Source organism: Chlorocebus sabaeus, chromosome 24 (genome assembly GCF_047675955.1).
Source record: "Chlorocebus sabaeus isolate Y175 chromosome 24, mChlSab1.0.hap1, whole genome shotgun sequence".
Taxonomy (NCBI): Eukaryota; Metazoa; Chordata; class Mammalia; order Primates; family Cercopithecidae; genus Chlorocebus; species Chlorocebus sabaeus.
The window spans coordinates 78,963,152-78,990,831 of NC_132927.1; the positions used below are offsets into that span (position 1 = coordinate 78,963,152).

The window sequence follows — 27,680 nt, forward strand, 5'->3', positions numbered from 1 at the left end:
AAGACTGAATGCGAGCAAGCCTTTCCACGTCCCACCCCTGCCCACTAGGGCCATCTGTCTCTGTTTGTCCCAGGGAGAGTTCCCCGGTTTGTCTTTTACTGAAAGATCCTGGGGGAGGGGAGGGCTAGTCGTCACTCTTGTGGACAAGGGGTAGGTCCTCAGCCAGGAAACCTTTTTTTTTTTTTTGAGATGGAGTCTCGCTGTGTCCCCCAGGCTGGAGTACAGTGGCACGATCTAGACTCATTGCAACCTCCCCCTCTCGGGTTCAAGCGATTCTCCTGCCTCAGCCTCCTGAGTAGCTGGGATGACAGGCACCTGCCACCACGCCTGGCTAATTTTTGTATTTTTAGTAGAGATGGGGCTTTACATGTTGGCCAGGCTGATCCCGAACTCCTGACCTCAAGTGATCTGCCTGACTCGGCCTCCCAAAATGCTAGGACTACAGGTGTGAGCCACCATGCTCAGCCAGGAAACCACTCTTGGAAGGCAGTTTCTAGACAGAGAAAAGAACCCCCTTCTCTCTGAGGGTCTAAATGTTGGTATAGCTGGTCTAACGTTGGTATAGTCTGCCGTGAGGCTGCTGGGAAGCCAGTGCTCTGCTCAGTATCTGTATCCCTGCCAGTATATCTATACTCTTACTGGGGTCTGGTTTAAACGTCCCAGCCCGACCCCAAGACAAAGTCAGCAGTGGTGACTGAAGGAGCCCTTGCTGCGGTGCAGGCTCTGTGCTGGGCACGGGACTCCAGACACACAGGAGTAAGACCCTATCTTGCAGAGCTTACAATTTGGGGTGGGGGCAGTGGGGAGGGAAGCACAAGTAGCCCTAAGCAGTGCCAGGAGTGGGGACACCAGGGCCTGGGACAAGGTCTGAGGCAGGCAGGAGGTCAGAAGGGCTCCCTGGAAAAGGGGGCCTGCGAACTGAGCTGTGAAGGCCAAGTGGGCATGATCTGGGTCACGTGGCCTAGTGGGAGCCTCACCTCTGGGCAATCCCAGGAAGGGAGGCCCCGAAGGTGGGGAATCTTGAGGCCAGCTTAGGCAGGAGGCCCTCTCCTCTCTTGCGCGGAGACCTCCTTCAGCCTGGGTCTGAACTCTGCCCGAGCTGGTCTTCCCACATGCCTGAGGCCCCTTGAGGGAGGCCTCACACTGGTCGTAGGCCTGCTGCTGCCGTCCCCCAGTGCCTCACGGGAAGTTTCTGAGACAGAGTGAAAAGCATTCCTGAGGGAATGTAAAGAAAGGGCGGGGCGGCTGGGCAGGAAAGGGCCTGGCCCAAACTTTCCCTCTCAAATCTTATCACAATGACAGGCTCCCTGCCTGGCCTCCATTTGTTCATCTGGACCAGGAGGGTCCCCGGGCTGCAAGGCTGGAGTTAGGATTGACATAACCGTCAAGTGTGGATGTGACCCACACACGTAAAGTGGGGATGAGGACTCCTTGGGGTGGCCTTCTTGTGGGAACGGGGTGGAGCACCCACGCTGGCCTTGGCACCCGAGCAAAGGTGTAGGTGTGGAGAGCCAGGCCTGAAATCTCAAGGCCTGGCAGGGAGGCCATCTCCCTCAACATCCTGGCAAATGAAGGATGCAAAGGAAACAAAATCTACAGAAACGCAGAGACCCTGGATGATGTGTTGTTCTGTGTCTTCTTTCTCCTCATTCTTTCTGTTATTTAATTATCTCTATTTTCCAGACAGCTTCATTGAGATATAATTCATAGTACATGCCATACAATTCACCCATGGGAAGTGTCCGATGCAGCAGTTTTAGTATATCCAGAGTCAGGCAACCATCACCACAATCAATGTTAGAACATCTCGCCGAGTGAAGTGGCTCACACGTGTGATCCTAGCACTTTGGGAAGCCGAGGTGGGTGGATCACGAGGTCAAGAGATTGAGACCATCCTGGCCAACATGGTGAAACCCTGTCTGTACTACAAATACAAAAAAGTAGCTGGGCATGGTGGTGTACGCCTGTAGTCCCAGCTACTTGGGAGACTGAGGCAGGAGGATCGCTTGAACGCAGGAGGCGGAGGTTGCAGTGAGTTGAGATCACACCCTGAGATCACGCCATGGCACTCCAGCCTGGCGACAGAGTGAGACTCTGACTCAAACAAGCAAACAAACAAAATTAAAAAACGACAAAAAAGAACATCTCATTACCTCAGAAAGAAACCCTGTACCCACTGGCAGTCACTCCACATTCCCCTCTCCCTCAGCAACCAACAGTCTGCTTTCTGCCTGTTGTGGACATTTCCTAGAAATGGAATCACACACTATGTGGTCTTCTGTGACTAGCTGCTTCATTTAACCTGTTCAGGATTCATCCAAGTTGTAGCATCCTTTTTAAGGCTGACCCATATTCCAGTGTGGATAGACCACATTTTGTTTAAACATTCATCAGATGAGGGACATTAAGTATGAATAATACTGCTATGAACATTTGCCCACAAGTTTTTGTGTGGACATATGTTTTCAGTTCTTTTGGGTATATATCTCTGAGTGGGATTTCTGGGTCAAATGGCAATTCTATGTTTAACTTCTTGAGAAACTGCCAGACTATTTTCCAAAGCAGTTGCGCCATTTTACATTCCCACCAGCAGTGGCTTCCAGCACTTGTTACTGTATCTTTTTGATGAGTGCTATCCTGGTGGGCAAGAAGTGGCATCTGTTTGTAGTTTTGATTTTCATTTCCCTGACTGCTAACATTGAGCATCTTTGCATGTGTTTCTTGGCTATTGTTTTTTTGTTTTTTTTTTGAGATGGAGTCTCGCTCTGTCGCCCAGGCTGCAATGGGGCAATATTGGCTTGCTGCAACTTCCACCTCCCAGGTGCAAGCGACGCTCTGCCTCAGCCTTCAGGTAGCTGGGATTACAGGCACCCATCACCGCACCCCACTTTTTTTTTTTTTTTTTTTTTTTGAGACGGAGTCTCATTCTGTTGCCAGGCTAGAGTGCTGTGGTGTGATCTCCGCTCAATGCAACCTCCGATTCCCTGGTTCAAGCGATTATCCTGCTTCAGCCACCCCATAGCTGGGATTACAGGCACGTACCACCATGCCCAGCTAATTTTTATATTTTCAGTAGAGACGGGACTCACCATGTTGGCCAGGATGGCCTTGATCTTCTGACCTCATGATCTGCCCACTTTGGTCTCCCAAAGTGCTGGGATTACAGGCGTAAGCCACTGCATCCGGCCACAGCTAATTTTTTTTTTTTTTTTTGAGACAGAGTCTCCCTCTGTCGCCCAGGCTGGAGTGCAGTGGCACGATCTCTGCTCACTGCAAGATCCTACCTCAGCCTCCCAAGTAGCTGGGACTACAGGCGCCTGCCACTACGCCCGGCTAATTTTTTGTATTTTTTAGTAAAGACCGGGTTTCACTGCGTTAGCCAGGATGGTCTCAATCTCCTGACCTCGTGATCCACCTGCTTCAGCCTCCCAGAGTGCTGGGATTACAGGTGTGAGCCACCACGCCTAGCCTTTTTTTTTTTTTTTTTGAGACGGAGTTTTTGCTCTTGTCGCCCAGGCTGGAATGCAATGGTGTGATCTTGGCTCACTGCAACCTCCGCCTCCTGTATTCCAGCGATTCTCCTGCCTCAGCCTCCCGAGTAGCTAGGATTACAGGCATGCGCCACCACGCCCAGTAAATTTTGTATTTGTAGTAGAGACACGGTTTCTCCATGTTGGTCAAGCTGGTCTCCAACTCCCAACCTCAGGTGATCCGCCTGCCTTGACCTCCCAAAGTGCTGAAATTATAGGTGTGAGCCACCGTGCCTGACCCTTGTTGGCCATTTGTATCTCTTCTTTGAAGAAATGTCTATTCAGACATTTTACCCCTTTTAAAATCTAGTTATTTATCTTTCTATTATTACTTTGAGACAGTCTCACTCTGTTGGCCAGGCTGGGGTGCACAGGTGCCATCATAGCTCACTGCAGTTTTCAATCCTTGACTCAAATGATCCTCCCACCTTAGCCTCCCAAAGTGCTGGGATTACAGGTATTAGTCACCACATCCAACCTCCTTTTTTTTTTTTTTTTTTTGAGATGGAGTCTTGCTCTTTGCCAGGCTGGAATGCAGTAGCACGATCTCAGCTCACCGCAACCTCCGCCTTCCAGGTTCAAGTGATTCTCCTGCCTCAGCCTCCTGAGTAGCTGGGATTACAGGCATGTGCCACCATGTCCAGTTAATTTTTTTGTACTTTTAGTAGAGACGGAGTTTCACCATGTTGGCCAGGATGGCCTCAATCTCTCGACCTCATGATCTACCTGCCTTGGCCTCCCCAAGTGCTGGGATTACAGGCGTGAGCCACCACACTTGGCCGGGTTTAATGTCTCTTGTTAGACACATGATTTGCAAATATCCTGTCTCATTATGTGGATTGTCTTTGCTATTTTTTAATGGTATAATTTGCAGGACAAGTTTTAATTTTTTGTATTTAGTAGAGACGGGGCTTCACCAGGTTGGTTAGGCAGGTCTCGAATTCCTGACCTCAGGTGATCCACCTGCCTCAGCCTCTCAAAGTGCTGGGATTACAGGCGTGAGCCACCATGCCCGGCCAGACAAGTTTTAATTTTTATGAATTCCAATTCATCTTTTTCTTTTGTTCCTTATCCTCTCGGCATCATAATTAAGAAGGCTTTGCCTACCTCACGGTCACAAACATTTAGGTTTTCATCTGAGAGTTTTATAGTTTTAGCTCTTACAATTAGGTCTATGATTTATTTGCTTAGTTATTAACATATTAAGTAACAAGTTCTAGGGGTGGGTGTAATAACTTCTGTGATCTTGGAGATGAGGATAAATGCTCTTTTGAGGCCAGGTGTGGTGGCTCATGCCTCCACTTTGGGAGGCCAAGGTGGGCTGATCATGAGGTCAGGAGTTCAAGACCAGTCTGGCCAACATGGTGAAACCCTGTCTCTACTAAAAATACAAAAATTAGCCGGGCGTGGTGGTGCGTGCCTGTAATCCCAGCTACTCAGAGCTTGAGGGAGAAGAATCATTGGAACCCGGGAGGTTGCAGTAGGCCGAGATCATGTCACTGCACTCTACCCTGGGCGACAGAACAAGACTCTGTCTCTGAATAAATAATGCTATTTTGAGATATTTTCAGTGACTTTAATGTGTTGAGACGGAATATCACCTACATTCATAACTGAAGAAAATGCTAGATTTCAGTTAAAGGTTAATTTTTTTTTCTTTTGAGACAGGGGTCTTGCTAGAGGCCTCAAAGTACCTGGGATGGAAAGTGAGTGCCACTGCACCTGGTGTTAAAGGTTAATTTAAATAAAGATGTAATTACCAGCTCTGGTTCATGGTCCCCAGAATGCTATCCATGGATTCCAGGTTCAGAACTCTTAGGATGGCTAAAATTCCTGCCTGAAGTCTCAGTTTTCCAATAATCCTTTGGGGGCTTGAAACCTCCCAGGAATGGCTTTAGGGTGTTTTCCTGACACTTCCCAGCCCTGGCCCATACCCTGCCCTCTGCCTGGCTCCATCCTTGAGGAAGGAATTCCTTGCCAAGCAGAATTTTCTAACAAGCCCAAATATAGTAATAATAAAATTAGCAGCAGGAAGAACTATAAACACTGGGGTAGGAAAGCCTGTACCTGTCTCTTCTTTTCCTCATCCCTTCCCTTCATTCCTGAACTGAAGGAGACTGAGCCCCTTTGGGCTTTGATGACTCCATCACTGGGGTATGTTCATTTGATGGTTGATTTTGCTGTACCAGGTACTTCCTTTCCCATTTTCTAATCATTTTATAACACATGCTGACTCTTTTCCCTTCCCTTCTCCTTTTCCTGGGAAAATACAATGAACAAATAAACTTATTGATAGTGAGAATTAAAACAAAATTATAAATACTGTATGTTTAGAATCAGACCAAGCATCTTGCGGACACCCTTGCCCCTGGCTATCCCAGCATCCCTGGGGCAACTCTGGCCTTGGGTAAGAGGCTCCACAGCTCCTGGCTCAGCTGTGCCCTGGCTCCTCCCCTCACATCATGCCTGACCCTAGGAAGGTTGCAGGTTATTTCACCTCTGAGTGCCTCAGCTTTCTCATCTATAAGGGTGGAGGATGAGATGGTCAGTTTTTTTGTTTGTTTTAGCGTGGAGGACGAGATGGTCATAGGGTCATAGGTTTTTTTTTTTTTAATCGTCGATGTAATTAATTCATCATTTACATTAGGTATATCTCCTAATGCTATCCCTCCCCCCTTGTTTTTGTTTTATACAGATGAGATCTCACTATGTCGCCGGGCGCCATGGCTCAAGCCTGTAATCCCAGCACTTTGGGAGGCTGAGGCGGGCGGATCACGAGGCCAGAAGTTTGAGACCAGCCTGGCCGATATGGTGAAACCCCATCTCTACTAAAAATACGAAAATTAGCTGGGTGTAGTGGCGGGTGCCTGTAGTCCTAGGCTGAGGCACAGGAATCGCTTGAACCCAGGAGGCAGAGGCTGCAGTGAGCCGAGATCATGCCACTGGACTCCAGCATGGGCGACAGAGCGAGACTCCGTCTCAAAAAAAAAAAAAAAAAAAAATTAATGAAAGGAAAAAGGAAAAAGGCAAGGAGGAATCCCAGTGATGACAGGTTGGAAGCTGCAGAGGAGACTGATGGGGAGTGACCTGTGAGGTAGGAGGGCCAGGTGAACTGGAATCTCCAGGTCCAGATAAATGAGGGTTTCCAGGAGGAGAAGTGGTCGACTCAGCTGTTGCTGAGAAGCTCAATGAGACCAAGAAGTGACCCCCGGATGGGGCAGCGGAGAGGTTGTAGATTACCTTAGCAGCAGTTAAGGGGTGGGGACACAGCTCTGCTGGGTGGGGTGATGAGAGGCTGGGATGGGAGGGGGTTGAGGAAGCCAGTGTAGGGAAGTCTTCGGAAATGTCTGAGGGGAGGGAGAAATGGCAAGACCGGAGAGGGGTGGGGGGCAGGAGTCGGTCCAGAGTGAGGCTGATGGCACAGAAAAGCCTCAAGGGGAGGGCAGCGGGAGAGGGTCCCAGGCCCGAGTAGGACGTGGGTACCCAACAGGGAGGTTTGTCTGTTTGGGGACAGGGAGAGGAGAAAGATCCTGAAGGCTTTCGTTTTTCTCTGAAGAATGAGGTAAGGCCACGGGCTGGGAGCCCAGGCAGAAGGGGCTGTGGGAGGTGTAAGGAGAGGGGAACAGGCATGAGGTCTCAGAGTGGGAGTCACCGAAAAACATGGTAGGGCTGCCGGCTTTGTGGATGCGTTACAAGTGTGGGATCACAAATTCCCAATCCCAGGGCTGTGGTGGCGCCCTCTCCCCAAGCGATGGGAAGGCGGGTGTCCTTAAGGTTGGGGTTCCCTACGCCGGAAGGATGGACTCTATTACAATCCATCAGGCCAGGAGGTAGGTACTGTTTTCTGTATTTTACCGTTGGGAAATCTGAGAGCTTCAGCCCAATATAGTATCCGTGTAGCATTAGGGTCAAACTAGAACAGGGGCTGACACATGTTAAGTGTTAATATTGGCTGGGGAAAAAAAAAAAAAAGCTTTTAAAGTCCACTGCTGCACCCCTACTGGTAGCCCAGCCTGGCCTCAGCCTTGGGGGCTGGTGGGTGGAGAGGGTGGCCCTGTGTGCTCTGCTATCCCTGTTGCCTTAATAAATGACCCAGTATCAGCTTTGTGCCCTTGTAGGTTGATCTTCCAGTCTGGTGGTACAACTTTGTAGACACCAAGCGAGCGGGGCAGCGCGTTCTGGACCTCATTCCTCACACAGGGCTCACCTCCGGATGAGTCAGAGGCCTTAGCCAGTGGCCCAGCCCCGGGAATGCCACCCCGGTTCTGTACCCTGCCCAGGCCAGCTGAAGGGTGTATCGGGGCACACACCTGCAGCATCCAGGGCTCTCCAAGGAGAGAGACGTCCTTTGGAGGAGAGTCCAAGAGTTCCGACCCTGAACTTGGTGGGGGCAGGGCTTCTATACCCGGAGGGGTCCCAGCCCTGTTTCTTAAAGGTCATTTAGGCAGAAGTGAACGTGGTCTCTTCAATAAAGTTAATAATAGTTCATGCTGCAAAAAATGTTCAAGAGAAAACCCCGCTTATTTATTCAGGCTTTAAAACCATAAAACTCCCAAATTCTCCCTGTAGCTATTTATATCCAAAGCTCGTCCCCATATTAATCTCAGGTTTGAAGCAACTTAAAAGAAAAATAGCCATCCCTGCTTTAAAAAGATTTCCCGCATAGACCTCCACTGGTCTAATTACGAAGGGAGCGTAGTTTCGGGGTTGGTTGGGGGTAGGGCACTGGGACCTCCAAGGCAGTTACACCCCTCAGCCCCCCACAGCTGTTCGGCTGCCCGGTGGTCCCTCTCCAGGGCAGCGGCTCTCAGGCTGGCCTCAGCCGACCCCACCCGCCCGCGCACCGGGTTCTCCCTCGCGGGGGTTCCGGGGGGAGAGAGGAGGCGGGGCGGGCGGCAGATCCGGAAAAGTGGCTGCCCTCGCCCCGGAGGAAGTTGACCCTCCTCCCGCGCCGAGAGCTTGGGATGAAAATAGCTTCTTCCTCTTTACCCTTCCTGGACCCCCGCCCCAGAGCGGCTGCGCCCGTTCATTCATCTTTCAGCAGCCACCCCACCGGCTAGTGCGTCCCCACGCCGGGACTATGTCCCCCGGGGGCCCACGGGGATCCTCCCTTGGGCCTCTGCCGCGGCGGCGAGCCCCGCACCCAAGCCACCCCGGGGGTCCCCGCCTCCCCCACCCAATTAGCGGGCAGCACGGCAAACCCGAGTCCCCACGCGGCTCGCGCCAGGGGAGGTGGCAGCCTGGGAAGCCCGTCCCCAGCGCCGTGGCCCCCGCCCCCACGAGCCCCGCGTCCCCTGGGAAAGGCGGGGGCGCAGCGAGTTTCCCCCAATTAGTTTCCTCTTTGTATGGAGTCTGAGCGCGCCCGTACCCCTCCGCGCAGCGGAAAGTAGTCCCGGCCGGGCGCTCCGCGGCTTTCCAGCGCCAGGCACATTTTACTTTGAGAAGCCGACGGGACTCTCAGCGGGGTCCCGCGGAGGGGGGCCAGAGGCCGCGGGAGGCGTGTGCGGGCAGTAGGGGCGGGGGCCGCGGCCGAGGGGAGGGGGCGGGGAGGGCCGCGAACTCCTCGTCGCTGCCTGGAGAGAAGGATCATGGGGCGTAGGGAGATGGCAAACCTCAAACCACGTACGGCGGGCGATACGCGTCAACCGAACCTCGCCAACGGAAGCCCGGAGCCGCCCCTCCCCGCTCCCCCGCCCCGCCGCCCCGGACGGACGGGCCCGCGGAGCCAACCCGGCTGCCGCTCGCCGTCCAAATCCCACCAGAGCCAATGGGAGTGCGAGGGGGGCGGAGCCACCTCGCGTCAGTTGGGCTGCGCGCCCCCCCAGGCGCCCCTGCAGGCCCCGCCCCTGCCTCCTCCCCTCTCCGCTCGCTGCTCCCGGAGTAGTTGGTGCCAGTGAAGTGAGGGCGGCGATGAGAGCGAAAGTTGCGCTCGGCTCGTCGCTGGGGGCTTGAAGCGGCTCCGCGCTCTACCCGTCTGGGCCTCCTCCGACTCGGACTCGCGCCCGTGGGCTTCCGTAGCGCCCGCCCGGCTCCACGCCGGCCCCGCGCCCCCTCCCCCGGCTCGGCGCCCCCTCCTCTGGAGCCGCGGGTCCCCGCCACTTTCGCACGGCCCCGGCCCCCGCCGATGCCGGCCATGGTGGAGAAGGGCCCCGAGGTCTCAGGGAAGCGGAGAGGGAGGAACAACGCGGCCGCCTCCGCCGCCGCCGCCTCCGCCGCCGCCGCCGCCGCCTCGGCCGCCTGCGCCTCGCCAGCCGCCACTGCCGCCTCGGGCGCCGCCGCCTCCTCCGCCTCGGCTGCCGCCGCCTCGGCCGCCGCCGCCCCCAATAATGGCCAGAATAAAAGTTTGGCGGCGGCGGCGCCCAATGGCAACAGCAGCAGCAACTCCTGGGAGGAAGGCAGCTCGGGCTCGTCCAGCGACGAGGAGCACGGTAGGTGGCAACCGCCCCCGCGGCCCCGGGCCCCGGGCCCCGCGCCGCACTGACCGCCGTGTTCTGCTTCCCCCGCAGGTGGCGGTGGCATGAGGGTCGGACCCCAGTACCAGGCGGTGGTGCCCGATTTCGACCCCGGTGAGTAGCGGCCCCGGGCGGCCGGCTGCGGGGATGAGCGGGAGCCCCGGGTCCCCGGCAAGCCCGAGGGGGCGGGAGCCGGCCGACAACTTTCTTTTTGTGTGTGCGTTCGCCCTGCCGTCCGTGGGGAGAACAGCAGGGCGAGGACGAGGAGGCGCACACGCACACGAGTGTTCTGCAAACGTGCGTCTGCACCCGGTGGAGGCCAGGTCGCCCCCAGCCGGTCCGGCGCCGCTGCCCCCTGCGCCTCCGAGGACTGCAGGTGGCGTCGGAGGCGGCCACACCTGGCGTGGGGGCGCTGGGGGTCCCTGCGTCCAGGTGAGCTGCGCCTCGGCCAGGGGTAAAGGGTGGCAGTGCCGGAGAGTTAGAGTCCTGCGAGCGCCCCGGACTTAGGAGGTCGCCAGAGACCCCTTTATCGGAACCCTTCCCAAAGGCTGCTCCCACGCCTTTGCTTCTCCTCCGAGCCTCTGGCTCTTGCTGGTTCCTGACTCTCCTCCCATCCAGAAGCGAGTAGAAGAACGACCCCCCAAAATCAGTCAATAAAGGAAGTGTGTTTTCCAGAGGGCGCCTGCCTGGGGAAGAGAGCCTCGCGTGTGGCAGTTTGATTTTAGGACCTATTGGTAAATGTGTGTGTTTCCTTTTTTTTGGAGGAAGAGATTGTGAAATTGAGAATCGTCAGAAGCTTTAGCCTAACAAATGCTTTTTACCTACAAGAAAGTCCTACACCCTAGAATGGAACACTTACTTTCCTGGCTGCTATTCTGTGTAGAAGCAAATTTAAAGTGGTACAAGGAAAAAAAAAATCCAATCAGACAAAGGAATTCGTCAGATTTTAATGCGTGAGATTCTAGCCAGTCTCTGTATGAGACTGTCTTTAAAGGTTGTTGGTATGGAAAATGTTTGAAAGAACGTAGGATTTATTTCAGAAATAAAATTCAACAGAGCATCTTGTAAAGCTGGAGTTAACAATCCTTGCTGGTTGGAGGGCTTTAGAGCTGGGGTTCTCTATGTAGGTTATACCACTAGTTTATTTCAAAAGATAAATGCATATATGTTTTTTCCTTGGAAACAAGACTGCAGAAAATTCCAGTGATCTGGTTCTTGAAAAAGGCGATTGCTCTCAAGCTGTTATTAAGGTACTAAACTGCCCTTTGAAGTGAAAATACGTAAAGGTCCTAGGTGAGCTCTTGGACACTGGAAATAAATGACTTCTCTTAAATTGGCCTTCAAAATTTTGATTTCTTGACGTAAGGTTTGTGTTCCTTTTAAGTCCATGTTATTGTTTTTGATAGTTTCTTTCTCTCCAAATCTTTTCTTTTTTTTTTTTTTTTTTTTTTTTTTGGTAGTCACTTATCATTTATGAGTAATAGGATAGAACTAGGTGACCAGGCTATTTCTCTTGTATGCTTGGCTCCTCCATTCCTCGATTGGCCACCAGGGGAAGCATACTGTTTTTTGGTTACAGTTGACCCTGTCTTCATTTTGTAGGTCAAGTCTTATCTTTGGTTTAAAACACAGAACATAAAGCTTGTCACCAAGTGTTCCTAATGTATTATTTTTAAAAATCGACTTCCACAAATCTTTGAGTAAGTTGGTAGGCTTTTTGGTACATTTTTGTTAACATAAATTTTGAAAACTTTATTTAGATGTGTTGGATGTGACTAAGGAAAAGGGCATATTTGTCAGCAACAGGAATTAGATTTCTGACATTCTTCGAAATGTTGATGTCAGCTCTGCATTGTTAGTAATGAGTTTGACTTCTTTGGAGTTGTTGTAGTCTTTGAAATAGCAAATGTAATATTTTGAACTGTCCTTGGACTTTTTGTTGGAATAGGTATGAGCATAAACTTGCTAGCAATCAGCTATTCTAAAATGGAAAACATCTAGCAGATTGCAGTAGCTCACACCTGTAATCCCAACACTTGGGGAGGCCAAGGCTGGAGGGTCTCTGGAGCCCAGGAGTTGGAGACCAGCCTGGGCAACGTAGTCAGACTCCGTCTCTACAAAAAATAAAAAAATTAGCTGGGCTAATTTTTGGTGGCATGTACCTGTAGTTTCAGCTATTTGGGAGGCTGAGGCTGAAGGATCTCTGGGAGGTCAAGGCTGCAGTGAGCAGTGATCTTGCCATTGCACTCCGGCCTGGGTGGCAGAGTGAGACCCTGTCTCAAAAATAAAAAGGAAAATATCTAACTGTTCTGCTGCATAGTCTTGCTGCCAATTGGTTGAGTCTTGATATTAAAATTTCCAAATTTCTTATTTTGTGTTTGTTTTAATCTGGCAAGGAATCTAACTGGTGTAAAGTAATTTCAGACCTTGTTTTGCCAACCTGAGCAGGGGGACACAGTCCTAGATACGGCAGAAAATTGAGATTTTACTATTTTCTAGTGGTTTTTTATGTGTCTTCTCATTTAACTGAAAAGCTTAAGGGGAAGGAAGACTTCCATTTTGGAATAGAAATGATACAACCCGTTTATTTATTTTTGTGTGTGTGTGTGAGACGGAGTTTCACTCTTGTTGCCCAGGCTGGAGTGCAATGGCATGATCTCGGCTCACTGCACACAACCTCTGCCTCCCAGGTTCAAGCAGTTCTTCTGCCTCACCCTCCTAAGTGGCTGGGATTACAGGCATGCGCCACCATGCCTGGCTAATTTTTTGTGTTTTTAGTAGAAATGGGGTTTCTCTATGTTGGTCAGACTGGTCTGGAATTCCTGAACTCAGGTGATCCACCCACCTCAGCCTCCCGAAGTGCTGGGATTACAGGGGTGAGCCACCATGCCCAGCCAACATGTTTGTTTTATGGCACAATTCTTTCTTAGCTCTTTAAGATTTAAGACAGGTTCATTCCGTGACTGCAAGTTAAGAGTGGTGAATTGAGTAATAAATTAAGAATTGAGAGTTTGAGCCTTACTAGTTTTTATTTCTTCCTCCTACTTGTTTTTTTCTTTTTTCTTTTTTTTTTTGAGACCGAGTCTCGATCTGTTGTCCAAGCTGGAGTGCAGTGGCATGATCTTGGCTCTCTGCAACCTCCACCTCTGAGGTTCAAGTGATTCTCCTGTTTCAGCCTCCCAAGTAGCAAGGATTACAGGTGTCCACGGCCACGCCTGGCTAATTTTTGTGTTTTTAGTAGGGATGTCGTTTCACCATGTTGACCAGGCTGGTCTCGAACTCTTTGCCTCAGGTGATCTCCCTGCCTAGGCCTTCCAGAGTGCTGGGATTACAGGCATGAGCCACTGTACCTGTCCCTCCCCCCTCCTTTTTTTTCTTTTTTGAGGCAGAGTCTCAATCTATTGCCCAGACTGGAGTGGAGTGCAGTGGCGCAATCTTGGCTCATTGCAACCACCATCTCCCAGGTTCAAGTGGTTCTCCTACCTCAGCCTCCCAAGTAGCTGGGACTACAGGCGCGTGCCACCATGCCCGGCTAATTTTTGTGTTTTTAGTAGAGACAGGGTTTCACCATGTTGGCCAGGCTGGTCTTGAACTCCTGACCTCAAATGATCTGCCCCCCTTCGGCCTCCCAAAGTGCTGGGATTAAGGCATGAGCCATCATGCCCTGCCTCCACCTGAGTTTTGAGTGTGTCTTTGTTCTTCTCGTTTACTAGAATTAAACAGAGAGGTGGATGTGAACAGACAGCTTTTTTTTTTCTTTTCTGTTTTTATTATGGGAAGATAAGTAACTGTGGTAGAGATGCATGAATGGAGGAATTTGACTCCAACTTTTTTTTTTTTTTTTGAGATGGAGTCTTCCTCTGTTGCCCTGGCTGGAATGCAGTGGCACAATCTTAGCTCACTACAGCCTCTGCCTCCCAGGTTCAAGCACTCTCACGTTCAAGCAATTCTCTTGCCTCAGCCTCCTAAGTAGCTGGGCTTGAAAGGCATGTGCCACTATGTCTGGCTAATTTTGGTATTTTTGCAATTTTTTTTTTTTTGAGACGGAGCTTTTTCTCTTGTTGCTCAGACTAGAGTGCAATGGTGTGATCTCGGCTTACCGCAACCTCTGCCTCCCGGGTTTGAGCGATTCTCCTGCCTCAGCCTCCCTAGTAGCTGCGATTACAGGCATGTGCCACCATGCCTGGCTGATTTTGTATTTTTAGTAGGGATAGGGTTTCTCCGTGTTGGTCAGGCTGGTCTTGAACTCCCGACCTCAGGTGATCTGCCTGCCTCGGCCTCCCAAAGTGCTGGGATTACAGGCGTGAGCCACCGCGCGGCCCTAATTTTGGTGTTTTTGGTAGGGGTGGGTTTCACCATGTTGGTCAGGTTGGTCTCGAACTCCTGATCCGGTCGCCTTGGCTTCCCAAAGTGTTGGGATTACAGGTGTGAGCCACTGTGCCCAGCCTGATTTTTTTTTAAGTCAGATTTTACTTATTTGCAGTGTGCCAGCTTGACCCTATTTAGGTTTGAAAGCAAATGGTTGGAGCTAAGACTGGTATTTCCTATACAGTTCAAAGGAAGATTTAATTTTATCATCCCTTAGTCTCGCTCCGTTGCCCAGGCTGGAGTGCAGTGGCGCAATCTTGGCTCACTGCAAGCTCTGCCTACCAGGTTCATGCCATTCTCCTGCCTCAGCCTCCCGAGTAGCTGGGACTACAGGCGCCCACCACCACGCCTGGCTAATTTTTTTTTATTTTAGGTGGAGATGGGGTTTCACTGTGTTTGCCAGGTTGGTCTTGATCTTGTGATCCACCTGCCTAAGCCTCCCAAAGTGCTGGGATTACAGACGTGAGCCACCACGCCCGGCCCTGATTCAGTTCTTATAAAATAATTAATACCGCGGCCGGGCGCGGTGGCTCAAGCCTGTAATCCCCACACTTTGAAAGGCCGAGACGGGCGGATCACGAGGTCAGGAGATCGAGACCATCCTGGGTAACCCGGTGAAACCCCGTCTCTACTAAAAAATACAAAAAACTAGCCAGGCGAGGTGGCGGGCGCCTGTAGTCCCAGCTACTCGGGAGACTGAGGCAGGAGAATGGCGTGAACCCGGGAGGCGGAGCTTGCAGTGAGCCGAGATCTGGCCACTGCGCTCCAGCCTGGGCAACAGAGTGAGACTCCGTCTCAAAAAAAAAAAATGAAAAAAAAAAAAATACCTAGACTAGATCGGTATAGTGTGGCATTGCTTGGTAATTAGAATACCATTTCTGTTTACACTGAAATAAAAAGCTTTACCAACTTTTAAAGAATTAAAAAAAAAAAAAAGAGTTGGCCGGGCACAGTGGCTCAAGCCTGTAATCCCAGCACTTTGGGAGGCCGAGACGGGCGGATCACGAGGTCAGGAGAGCGAGACCATTCTGGCTAACACGGTGAAACCCTGTCTCTACTTAAAAATACAAAAAAACTAGCCGGGCGAGGTGACGGGCGCCTGTAGTCCCAGGTACTTGGGAGGCTGAGGCAGAAGAATGGCGTAAACCCGGGAGGCGGAGCTTGCAATGAGTGGAGATCCGGCCACTGCATTCCAGCCTGGGCGACACAGTGAGACTCCGTCTCAAAAAAAAAAAAAAAAAAAAAAGTTAAAAACCAAAGTGCAGCCCTACACTTTTAACTTAGGCTTTGTTCTTACATGTGTTATCCAGGCTGCCTTTCCATACTGTCTGCCTTAGATTATGCTGAGTTGTCATGGGTTTCTTTTAATATTCAGTAGTTACAGAATAATAGGGTAAGAGTGAGGGTGCTTATCTATCCTATATCTGGTTAGTTCTTTCCTACATTAGCAAAACATCACTTACTTTGGAATGAATAATGTTTTTCTTTTTCTTTTTTTTTTTGAGATAGGGTCACACTTTGTCACCAGTGTAGTGGTGTGATCACAGTGGTAGTGAACTTGAACCTCCTAAGTACACGCCATCCTCCCACCTTAACCTCCCAAGTAGCTGGGGCTACAGATGTCTACCACCATGCCTGACTATTTTTTTATATTTTTTGTAGAGACAGGGTTTTGCCATGTAGTCTAGACTGGTCTCGAACTTCTGGGCTCGAGCCATCTGCCTGCCTTGGCCTCCCGAAGTGCTGGGCTTACAGGTGTGAGCCACTGTGTTCAGCCGTTATTATTACTATTTTTTTTTTTTTTTTTGAGACGGAGTCTCGCTCTGTTGACCAGGCTGGAGCACAGTGGTGCTATCTCAGCTCACTGCAAGCTCCGCCTCCTGGGTTCACGCCATTCTCCTGCGTCAGCCTCCCAAGTAGCTGGGACTATGGGCGCCCGCCACCACGCCCGGCTAATTTTTTTGTATTTTTTTTTTTTTTTTTTGAGACGGAGTCTGGCTCTGTCACCCAGGCTGGAGTGCAGTGGCCGGATCTCTGCTCACCGCAAGCTCCTCCTCCCGGGTTTACGCCATTCTCCTGCCTCAGCCTCCGGAGTAGCTGGGACTACAGGCGCCCGCCACCTCGCCCGGCTAGTTTTTTGTACTTTTTAGTAGAGACGGGGTTTCACCGTGTTAGCCAGGATGGTCTCGATCTCCTGACCTCATGATCCGCCCGTCTCGGCCTCCCAAAGTGCTGGGATTACAGGCTTGAGCCACCGCGCCCGGCCTTTTTTTTTTTTTTTTGAGACGGAGTCTCGCTCTGTCGCCCAGGCTGGAGTGCAGTGGCCGGATCTCAGCTCATTGCAAGCTCCGCCTCCCGGGTTCACACCATTCTCCTGCCTCAGCCTCCCAAGTAGCTGGGACTACAGGCGCCCGCCACCTCGCCTGGCTAGTTTTCTGTATTTTTTAGTAGAGACGGGGTTTCACCGGGTTAGCCGGGATGGTCTCGATCTCCTGACCTCGTGATCCACCCGTCTCGGCCTCCCAAAGTGCTGGGATTACAGGCTTGAGCCACCGCGCCCGGCCTTTTTTTGTATTTTTAGTAGAGACGGGGTTTCACTGTATTAGCCAAGATGGTCTCGATCTTCTGACCTCGTGATCCGCCTGCCTCAGCCTCCCAAAGTGCTGGTATTACAGGCATGAGCCACCGTGCCCGGCCATTACTATTTTTTAATTTTAATTTTTAATTTTTATTCTGTTTATTCACATCCTTGGTGCTTCAGAGGTGTACATTATTAATAGTGAATATTTTTGAGATAGTGACCCTTTAAAAATGCAACCTTTATTTTGAATGTTTAATCCAATATGTTTAATCAGATCTGAAAATTTGTGGTTGTCATTGGCTTAACTGTCACTTCAGAGTTGACTTCTGTCAGAAAACTGTTATGTTTTCATGCGGAATAGGTAATTTTACTGAACAGGGTGTCGATATGCCTTTCATTTGTTTTCACTGGTGATTCTATATTCTGCTTTTTTTTATGGTTTAGATCATTGTAAAAAAATAGATATACCAAAATTATGGTGAATGCTTTGTGGTTTTTTGTTTTTGAGACAAGGTCTTGCTCTGTCACACAGGCTAGAGTGCAGTGGCCTGATCTTGGCTCACTTCAAGCTCTGCCTCCCAGACTCAAGTGATCCTCCCCGCTCAGCCTCATCAGTGGCTGGGAATACATGTGTGTATCACCTCGCGTGAGCCTAGGCTGGTCTCGAACTCCTGTGCTCAAGCAGTCTTCCTGCCTTGGCCTCCCAGAGTGCTGGGATTACAGGCACACGCCTGGCAATGCTTTGTGCTTTATTTATATATTTATTTATTTTATTTTTATTTTTATTGTTTTTTGAGACGGAGTTTTGCTCTTGTTGCCCAGGCTGGAGAGCAATGGCGTGACCTTGGCTCACTGCAACCTCTGTCTCCTGGGTTCAAGTGATTTTCCTGCCTTAGCCTCCCTAATAGCTAGGACTTACAGGTGTGTGCCACCATGCCCAGCTAATTTTTGTTTTCTTTGTAGAGATGGTATTTTGCTGGCCGGGCATGGTGACTCACGCCTGTAATCCCAGCACTTTGGGAGGAGGCCGAGGCAGGTGGATCACTTGAGGTCAGGAGTTCAAGACTAACCTGGCCAAGATGATGAAACCCCGTCTCTACTAAAAGCACAAAAATTAGCTGGGTGTGGTGGTGCACGCCTGTAATCCCAGCTACTCAGAAGGCTGAGGCAGGAGAATTGCTTGAACCTGGGCTGCAGAGGTTGCAGTGAGCGGAGATGGCACCACTGCATTCCAGCCTAGGTGACAAAGTGAGACTGTCTGGAAAAAAAAAAAAAAAGATGGAGTTTCGCTGTGTTGTCCAGGCTGGTTTTGAACTCTTGGCTTCAGATGATTCACTTGCCTTGGCCTCCCAAAGTGCTGGAATTACAGGCATCAGCCACTGCCCCCGGCCAATGCTTTGTGATTTAAACACTGTTTTAAGGCAGTGTTCACCCAAATGAGAGGTCAGGGTTTTAGGAGGTAATGACGAATTTTGTGAGTGATCAGTTTCATTAGACAGTGTGGTAGGGAAACACCCAAAGCTGGTTATCAGGAGACTGAATATCCTGTCTCTGACAAAGAAAGTGATGTAGGTAGACCTGGTCATTTTATCTCCAAGGTCCTCAGTTTCCTCAACCAGGAATCTAGTTCTTTTCATCATAGTGTATGATGATGTCAGTTACACAATAATGTCTTTTAAAATTCGTTCTTCTGTTTTGTTATTTTTATTTTTTTGTGACAGGGTCTCACTCTGTCACCCAGAGTGCAGTAGTGTAATCAACTTACTATAACCTCAAATTCCTGGGCTCAAGTGATCCTCCCGCCTCAGTCTCCTGAGTGTCTGGGACTGTAGGCACATGCTACCATACACAGCTAATTTTTTTTTTTTTTAAGACGGAGTCTCTCTTTCCAGGTTGGAGTGCAGTGGCGCAATCTTGGCACACGCCAGTCTCTGACTCCCTGGTTAAGTGATTCTCCTGCTTCAGCCTCCTGAGTAGCTGGGATTACATGCACGCGCCACTACGCCGAGCTAATTTTTATATTTTCAGTAGAGACGGGGTTTTAACATGTTGGCCAGTATGGTCTTGATCTCCTGACTTTGTGATCTGCCCACCTCAGCCTCCCAAAGTGCTGGGATTACAGGCATGAGGCACTGCGCCCGGCCCTACTCAGCTAATTTTTAAGTTTTTTGTAGAGACGAGGTCTTGCTCTGTTGTCCAGGCTGGTCTCAAATTCTTGGCCTTCAGCAATCCTCCTGCCTTGGCCTTTCAAAATTGGGAATTATGGGTGCGAACCATCAGGCCTAGTCAGAGTAAAATTTTGAAAATTGGTAGGATAGGATAGTTAATGTGCATAATTAGAATATGCCTTTTTACAAATCATCATAAGAATAGAATGGTGAAGGTAGAGCTGTGAAAAAAAACAAAACATTTCAAATAGAACAGTACCCGTGACTTGATTAAACACTTTTTTTTTAACATGGAGTCTTGCTCTGTTGCCAGGCTGGAGTGCAGTGGCATGATCTCGGCTCACTGTAACCTCTGCTTCCCAGGTTCAAGTGATTCTCCTGCCTCAGTCCCCCGAGTAGCTGGGACTCCAGGTGCCCGCCACCACGCCCAGCTCATTTTTGTATTTTTAGTAGAGACGGGGTTTCACCATGTTGTTCAGGGTGGTCTCGATCTCTTGACCTTGTGATTCGCCCGCCTCGGCCTCCCAAAGTGCTGGGATTACAGGCGTGAGCCACCACGCCAGCCAAACACTGATTTAATACTAGGTTATATTTGCTTCAGGTACAGCTAAAGCCTCATTCCCGCCTTCTTTATTCATTAATTCACAGTTGATTTATATTATTTCGTGATAGTTTGCATCTTCTGAGAAGCAGATGACAAGACAGAATTAGATATGCAAGAGGTTCATTAGGGTATACCTGGGAAGGATAAAGAAGAGAGAGAGGAAGGAGGTGTAGGTGGCAAGAGCCTTTACACTGGAAGCATGTGTGACACCTGTGAAAGAAGAGAGGGAAGGAATGATGATTAATGATTGATAGAGGAACCTCAAACTGCAGTGCAGCTTGCAGTTCAGAGAAAATCTCAGCCAGAGTAGATTGTTGGAAGAGTCTGTTGGGCAGGAATGGTCCTGCCCTGTGAATGTCTGCTGTGTTCAGTCATTGGCTGGGAGCAGCCTAGAGTAGCCTCGCTTTGGTATAGGTGCTGTAGTAGATTCCTGGCAGCTGGGACTGTCAGTTAACTACACCCCTTGCAACATTTTCTCTCTCAAGGAGAAGTCTGAGTGGCACACTCTCAAGGCTGTCAGAATTCCCATACATGTTTTTGTACTTTAATACATGTGTGAGGCCAGCCATGGTGGCTCACACCTGTAATCCCACCACTTTGGGAGGGTGAGGCGTGTGGATCACCTGAGGTCAGGAGTTCGAGACCAGCCTGGCCAACACGGCAAAACCTCGTCTCTACTAAAAATATAAAAGTTAGCTGGGTGTGGTTGCAGGTACCTGTAATCCCAGCTACTTGGGAGGCTGAGGCAGGAGAATTGCTTGAGCTCGGGAAGTGGAGGTTGCAGTGAGCCGAGATCATGCCACTGCACTCCAGACTGGACGACAGGCGAGACTCTGTCTCAAAAACAAAAAAATGTGATAATACATTTTCTTGTTATTGTTAGTGTTTTTGTAAATGGAATAATCTGTGCTATTAATGTGCTTTTATGCTTTCCAAACAAGTACATTTCTACTAGCAAGGTAAACAACTTCGTTTTCACCCTATCTTCGTCATGGTGTGTATTAGGTTATTAATTTTTTTGAAATGCTATGCTTATGTTAGCATTTTTTTTTTTTCCTTTTTTGGAGATGGAGTTTTGTTCTTGTCGCCTAGGCTAGAGTGCAGTGATGCGATCTCCTCTCACTTTAACCTCCGCCTCCCAGGTTCAAGTGATTCTCCTGCCTCAGCCTCCCGAGTAGCTAGGATTACGGGCATGTGCTACCACGCCTGGCTAATTTAAAAAAATATTTGTAGTAGAGAAGGAGTTTCACCATGCTGACCAGGCTTGTTTTGAACTCCTGACCTCAAGTGATCTCCCGCATCGGCCTCCCAAAGTCCTAGGATTACAGGCGTGATCCACTGTGCCTGGCCGCTTCTTTCTTTTTTTGTAGACTTGGTTATCATTCTGCCTCTCGGGCTGGAGTGCGGTGGCATGATCACAGCACACTGCAGCCTCGGCCTCCGGGGCTCAAGTGATCCTTCTGTCTCAGTTTCCTGAGAAGCTGGGACTACAGGCGTGAGCCAGTATGCCTGACTAATTTTTAGACTTTTTGTAGAGACAGGGTTTTGCCAAGTTGCCCAGTCTGGTCTCCAACTCCTAGGCTCAACCAATCCTTCTGCTGTGTCCTCCCAAAGTGCTGGGATTACAGGCGTGAGTCACTGTGCCTGTAATTAAGTTTTCCAGTTAATGATGAGGTTAAGTGTCTTATGTTTTTAATTTTTAATTTTTTTAAGAACTTTTTTTTTCCCTTTTTTGAGATGAGTTCTCACTCTTGTCGCCCAGGCTGGACTGCAGTGGCGTGATCATAGCTTACTGTATCCTCGAACTTCTAGGGCTCAAGTGATCTTCATACCTCAGTTTCCAGAGTAGTTGGGACTACAGTTTTTCACCACCACACCCAGGAAAGAACGTGACAAAAAGTACTAAGTGTCTTTTAGCTAAGTATCGAAAATAGTGGTTTTTTATTTATTTGTTTATATGTACTTTTTGAGACAGGGTCTGGCTCTGTCATCCGGGCTGGAGTGCAGTTGTGTAATTTTGGCTCACTGCATCCTCAGCCTGTCAGGCTCAAGTGACAGGCTCAAGATCTTCCCACCTTGGCCTCCTGATTAGCTGGGTTTATAGGCTCCTTCCACTATGCCCAGCTAATATTTGTATATTTTGTAGAGATAGGGTTTCAGGTTTTGTTGGTCTTACCCCTGGCCCAGGAGTGTCTTTGTAATGTTTTGTTTGTTTGTTTTTTGCCACTCAGTTTTCTCCTGTGAATGTATCTTTCTTTTGCTATTTTTCTTTCTTTTTTTTTCTTTCCCCCTTAGATAGGGTCTCGCTCTGTTGCCCTGGCTGGAGTGCAATGGATCAATCTCAGCTCACTGCAGCCTTCATCTCCTGGGTTCAAGTGATCCTCCCACCTCAGCCTCCGAGGTAGCTGGGACTACAGGAGTGTGCCACCACACCTGGATAATTTTTGTATTTTTTTGTAGAGACAGGGTTTCACCGTGTTTCTCAGTCTGTTTTGCTATTTTTCTATAGGGTGTTGGTTTTTTCATATGGACTTGTGTGAGTTCTTTTTTTTTTGAGACGGAGTCTCGCTCTGTCACCCAGGCTGGAGTGCAGTGGCTGGATCTCAGCTCACTGCAAGCTCCGCCTCCCGGGTTTACACCATTCTCCTGCCTCAGCCTCCTGAGTAGCTGGGACTACAGGCGCTGGCCACCACGCCTGGCTAGTTTTTTGTATTTTTTTTTTTTTAGTAGAGAGGGGGTTTCACCGTGTTAGCCAGAATGGTCTCTATCTCCTGACCTTGTGATCTTCCTGTTTCGGCCTCCCAAAGTGCTGGGATTACAGGCTTGAGCCACCGCGCCTGGCCGAGCTCTTTTTTTAATATATATTTGGATATTAATTGTTTGTTAGAATTGCATATATGTTTTTTGTTTTTTCTTTAATATTGTGTGTGTTGGGGGGAGGAGGATTTAGTTTATTTGACAATGGATAAAAATATATTCCTGATCGGAGACTACTCAGAGACTGGTCTTGGTATATACTCCTGATTTCTAAGATGAATGTTACTGAGAATTGAGAATTTTGTTGTTGTTTTGTTTCAACTAAGTTATTCATCTCATTTCGGCATGCTATTAACTAGTTGACCCAAATCACAGTGCTGGATGACTTGAAAAGCTCTGATATAATTTCTGCCTAGTATGTAGTTATAGTAGCATATAAGTTAAAGTTAAAGTTACAACTTTGATCCTATAATGGTCAGTTAGTTTCCCACAAAAGGTTAAAATGCTATAGACTAAAACAAGTAGCTGTCTTAGAGATTTGCCACTCCTTATAAGGCAGTGGGTAGTGTGTGGATAAGGAGGTACAACTTTGTCATCACTAACAGAAAACCCTTGAAAGAATGATCTGTCGGCCAGGCGCGGTGGCTCACGCCTGTAATCCCAGCACTTTGGGAGGCCGAGGCAGGCGAATCACGAGGTCGGGAGATCGAGACCGTCCTGATTAACACAGTGAAACCCCGTCTCTACTAAAAATACAAAAAAATTAGCCGGGCGTGGTGGCGGGCGCCTGTAGTCCCAGCTACTCGGGAGGCTGAGACAGGAGAATGGTGTGAACCCGGGAGGCGGAGCTTGCAGTGTGCCGAGGTTGCGCCACTGCACTCCAGAATGGGCGACAGAGCGAGACTCCGTCTCAAAAAAAAAAAAAAAAAAAAAAAAAAAAAAAGATCTATCCAGGTTGCTTACTCTGTGCCAGGCTAGTTTTAACACACGACAAATCATTTGACCCTCACAACAGTCATAGGATGTAAAGTCACTATCTCCATTTTCCAGATGAGGAAACCTCTGTTTCCTCAGCATTGAGAGGCTGAGTCTTATGGTTCCTCGTGATAACTTGCCACAGTAATCCAGTCCGAGAGGCCCTCAGCTGTAAGATGCATCATTATTTTATGTTTCACTAAGAAAGGAAAAGGATCAACAAGATAGACCGTTAATTATAAATATAAGAATTCTAATTTATAAGTATAATCAGAATTCAATTTAGTGTATTTTAGAGAGGGTCATCCAGAATCCTCTTTAAGAGAAAACACTTAGGCAGGGTGCAGGGGCTCACTCCTGTAATCCCAGCACTTAGGGAGTCTGAGGCGGGTGGATCACCGAGGTCAGGAATTCGAGATCAGCGTAGCCAAAATGGTGAAACCCTGTCTCTACTAAAAATACAAAAAAATTAGCCAGGCTGTAATCCTAGCACTTTGGGAGGCTGAGGCATGAGAATTGCTTGAATCTGGGAGGTGGGGGAGGTGGAGGTTACAGTGAGCCGAGATCGTGCCACTGCACTCCAGCCTGGATGACAGAGCAATACTCCATCTAAAAAAAAAAAAAAAAGAGAAGAAAAAACACTTAGGAGCAAGGCTTGCTTGGATCCATTGATTAGTTGTTTCCACGTGGCCCCAGGTGTTGGAGAATTTTATGTTTAGGGTTGCCGGAGCCAACTTGTAGCCCAGTTACATTCGTTTTCTTCCTGGCAGTGAAAGCGGGTGAAATGGGAGGTACTTAGCTTGGCTGCCTGGGGACAAATTGGACTGGGTTGCTTTATTCCTGCGTGTATGTTGAGAGAGTCATCTTCACAACTTAGAACATCGTTGGAGTTTTTTTAGAAGAGCCATTTCTTTTGATGGTGTGACTGAAGGCTATCCATACAGTCATGTATTGCAAAACAAATGTCCTTTTGGTCAAGGACAGTGGTCCCATAAGATTATAATGGAACTAAAATATTCCTGCCACCTAGTAACTTCACGTTGTCTATAGTGCATCGGTGTGTAGCATTACTCAGGTGTTTGTGTAGTGTTGGTGTAAACAAACCTACTGCACTGCCAGTCTTATAAAATCTAGCTCATGGAGTTATAGACAGTACATAGTACTTGATAATGACAATAACTGTATTGCTGGTTTGTGGATTTACTATACTATAGTTTGTATGGTTATTTTAGAGTGTATTCCTACTTACAAAATTTATGTTTGTTGTAAAACAGTCTTAGGCAGGTCCTTCAGGAGGTATTCCAAAGGAAGGCATTGTTACTCTAGAGTATGACGCCTCTATGTGTCTTATTGCCTATGAAGACCTTCCAGTAGGATAAGATACGGAGTTGGAAGATGGTGATATTGATGATCCTGACTGTAGGCTAGGCCATGTGTGTGTCTTTGTGGTTTTGTTTGTTTGTTTTTGAAAATGGAGTCTCGCTCTGTTGCACAGGTTGGAGTGCAGTGGCATCATCTTGGCTCACTGCAACCTCTGCCTCCCTGCTTCAAGTGATTCTTCTGCCTCAGCCTCCCGAATAGCTGGGATTACAGGTGCATGCCACCATGCCTGGCTAATTTTTGTATTTTTAGTAGAAATAGGGTTTCATCATGTTGGGCAGGCTGGTCTTGAGCTCCTGACCTCAGGTGATTTGCCTGCCTTGGCCTCCTACAGTGTTGGGATTGCAGGTGTGAGCCACTGCACCTGACTGTGTTTACACTCATACTCTCGCTGAAGGTTGTAGTTCCTGCCCTGCTTTACTTTTACTGACAAAGAAGCTGCTGGGCTTGGTACTCTGCTTTCAAACTTAGCATGGATATAGGGAGTTCAGGGGAGGAGGAAGAGAAGAGTAGGTGCTTAACTAGTTTTGATCTTACTCAGTACCAGAGAGTCTTCTGGGAGCTGGTGGTGTCATGTATGTCTGATTTCTTTGAGGGTGGTAGCATGGTTTTTTGAACTGCCAAATCAGGTTTTAAGTTGTTTTTGTTTTTGGGAGACAGGGTCTCACCCTGTTCCCCAGGCTGGAGTGCAGTGGCGGGAACATGGCTCACTGCAGCCTTGACTTCCTGGGCACCAGTGGTCCTCCTGCCTCAGCTTCCCAGGTAGCTGGGATTACAGGTGTGAGGCACTGCACTTGTCTGTTAAGTGTTACATAGTATGAACTTGTCAGAGCTAAATAGTGGCTGAATTTTCTAAGAATATGTGCTTGGTTTGGCGTCTTTTCTTGAATAGGCTTTTGTTTTTGTTTTTTTGATTTTTTTTTTTTTTAGACGAAGTCTCGCTGTGTTGCCCAGGCTGGAGTGCAGTGGTGCAATCTTAGCTTACTGCAGCCTCTGCCTCTCAGCTTCAAGCAGTTCTCCTGCCTCAGCCTCCCGAGTAGCTGGGATTATAGGTATGCTCCACCACGCCTGGCTGATTTTGTATTTTTAGTAGAGACGGGGTTTCTCCATGTTGGTCAGGCTGGTCTCGAACTCCTGACCTCAGGTGATCTGCCTGCCTCGGCCTCCCAGAGTGCTGGGATTATAGACGTGAGCCACTGTGCCCTGCCGAATAGGCATTTTTTAGTAGACATTTGATAAGGACCAAGTGCAACTGTATAACAAATGGAAATTCAGGGAAAAATTGTCTTTTAAATTGCAGTTAAAAGCTGATTATCCCTATCTTTCCTTATAATGAATTTATATAAATTAGAGATGCATATCTTGCATAGATGTGTTTTCTTTTTTTATATAAAGTGGTGAAAGTTACATCACAAAATTAGCTGTTTTTTGGCCAGGCGTGGTGGCTCATACCTGTAATCCCAGTGCTTTGGGAAACTGAGGCAAGTGGATCACCTGAGGTCAGGAGTTTGAGACCAGCCAGGCCAATATGGCGAAAACCTGTCTCTACTAAAAATGGAAAAAGCTAGGCAGGCGTGGTTGCTCATGCCTGTAATCCCAGCACTTTGGGAGGCTGAGGTGGGCAGATCACAAGGTCAGGAGTTTGAGACCAGCCTGGCCAACATGGTGAAACCCCGTCTCTACTAAAAGTATAAAAATTAGTTGGGCGTGGTGGCATGTGCCTTTAATCCCAGCTACTCCGGAGGTTGAGGCAGGAGAATGGCTTGAACCCGGGAGGCGTAGGTTGCAGTGAGCCGGGATTGCGCCATTGCACACCAGCCTGGGCAACAGAGCGAGACTCCATCTCAAAAAAAAAAAAAAATGCAAAGATACAAAAAGTTAGCCAGGCGTGGTGGTGCACACCTGTAATCCCAGCAACTTCGGAGGCTGAGGCAGGAGAATTGGTTGAACTGGGGAGGCAGAGGTTGCCATCAGCCGAGATTGCGCTACTGCACTCAAGCCTGGGTGAAACAGACTCCATCTCCAAAAAAAAAAAAAAAAAAAAAAAAAATTAACCGTTTTACAATGAACAATTCAGGGGCATTCAGTGCGCTCACATTGTTGTGGAGCCACTACCCTTGTCTAGTTCCAAAACATTTTCATCACCCTGAAAAGAAAATCCGTATGCATTAGAATGAAGAATGAGTTGCTTCTCATTCTCCATTCTCAGTACCTGGCAACAACCAACCTGCTTTTTGTTTCTGGATTACTTATTCTGGAAATTTCATATAAGTGGATATGTGACCTTCATGTCTGGCTTCTGTCATTTAGTGTAATGTTTTCGAAGTTCATTCCTGTTGAAGCTTGAGTCAGTATTGGTACTTTCTGTACTTCATTGCTTTTTGTTTTGTTTTGTTGTTTTTTTTTTTTTTTTTTGAGACGGAGTCTCACTCTGTCGTCCAGGCTGGAGTGCAGTGGCCGCATCTCAGCTCACTGCAAGCTCCACCTCCCGGGTTTACTCCATTCTCCTGGCTCAGCCTCCTGAGTAGCTGGGACTACAGGCGCCCGCCACCTTGCCCGGCTAGTTTTTTGTATTTTTTAGTAGAGACGGGGTTTCACCGGGTTAGCCAGGATGGTCTCGATCTCCTGACCTTGTGATCCGCCCATCTCGGCCTCCCAAAGTGCTGGGATTGCAGGGGTGAGCCACCGCGCCCAGCCTGGTTTTGTTGTTTTTTTGTTTTGCCTTGTTTTTGTATTTTGAGATGGGAGTCTCGCTGTCACCCAGGCTAGAGGACAGTGGCATGATCTCAGCTTGTTGCAACCTCTGCCTCCCTCGTTCAAGCGATTCTCCTGCCTCAACCTCCCAAGTAGCTAGGATTATAGGTG

At 48.8% G+C, this 27,680-nt stretch overlaps 1 protein-coding gene across 1 annotated transcript in view; it reads left to right on the forward strand.

The window, feature by feature from the left end:
* Nucleotides 1-9,389: 9,389 nt before the first annotated feature.
* Nucleotides 9,390-27,680, forward strand: part of RCOR1 (REST corepressor 1) — a 133,131-nt gene continuing 114,840 nt past the window's right edge. The window contains exons 1-2 of the mRNA XM_007987912.3: nucleotides 9,390-9,958; nucleotides 10,037-10,096. Coding sequence (XP_007986103.3) covers nucleotides 9,655-9,958; nucleotides 10,037-10,096 — 364 coding nt within the window. The 5' untranslated portion in view covers nucleotides 9,390-9,654. The remainder of the gene's footprint in view (nucleotides 9,959-10,036; nucleotides 10,097-27,680) is intronic.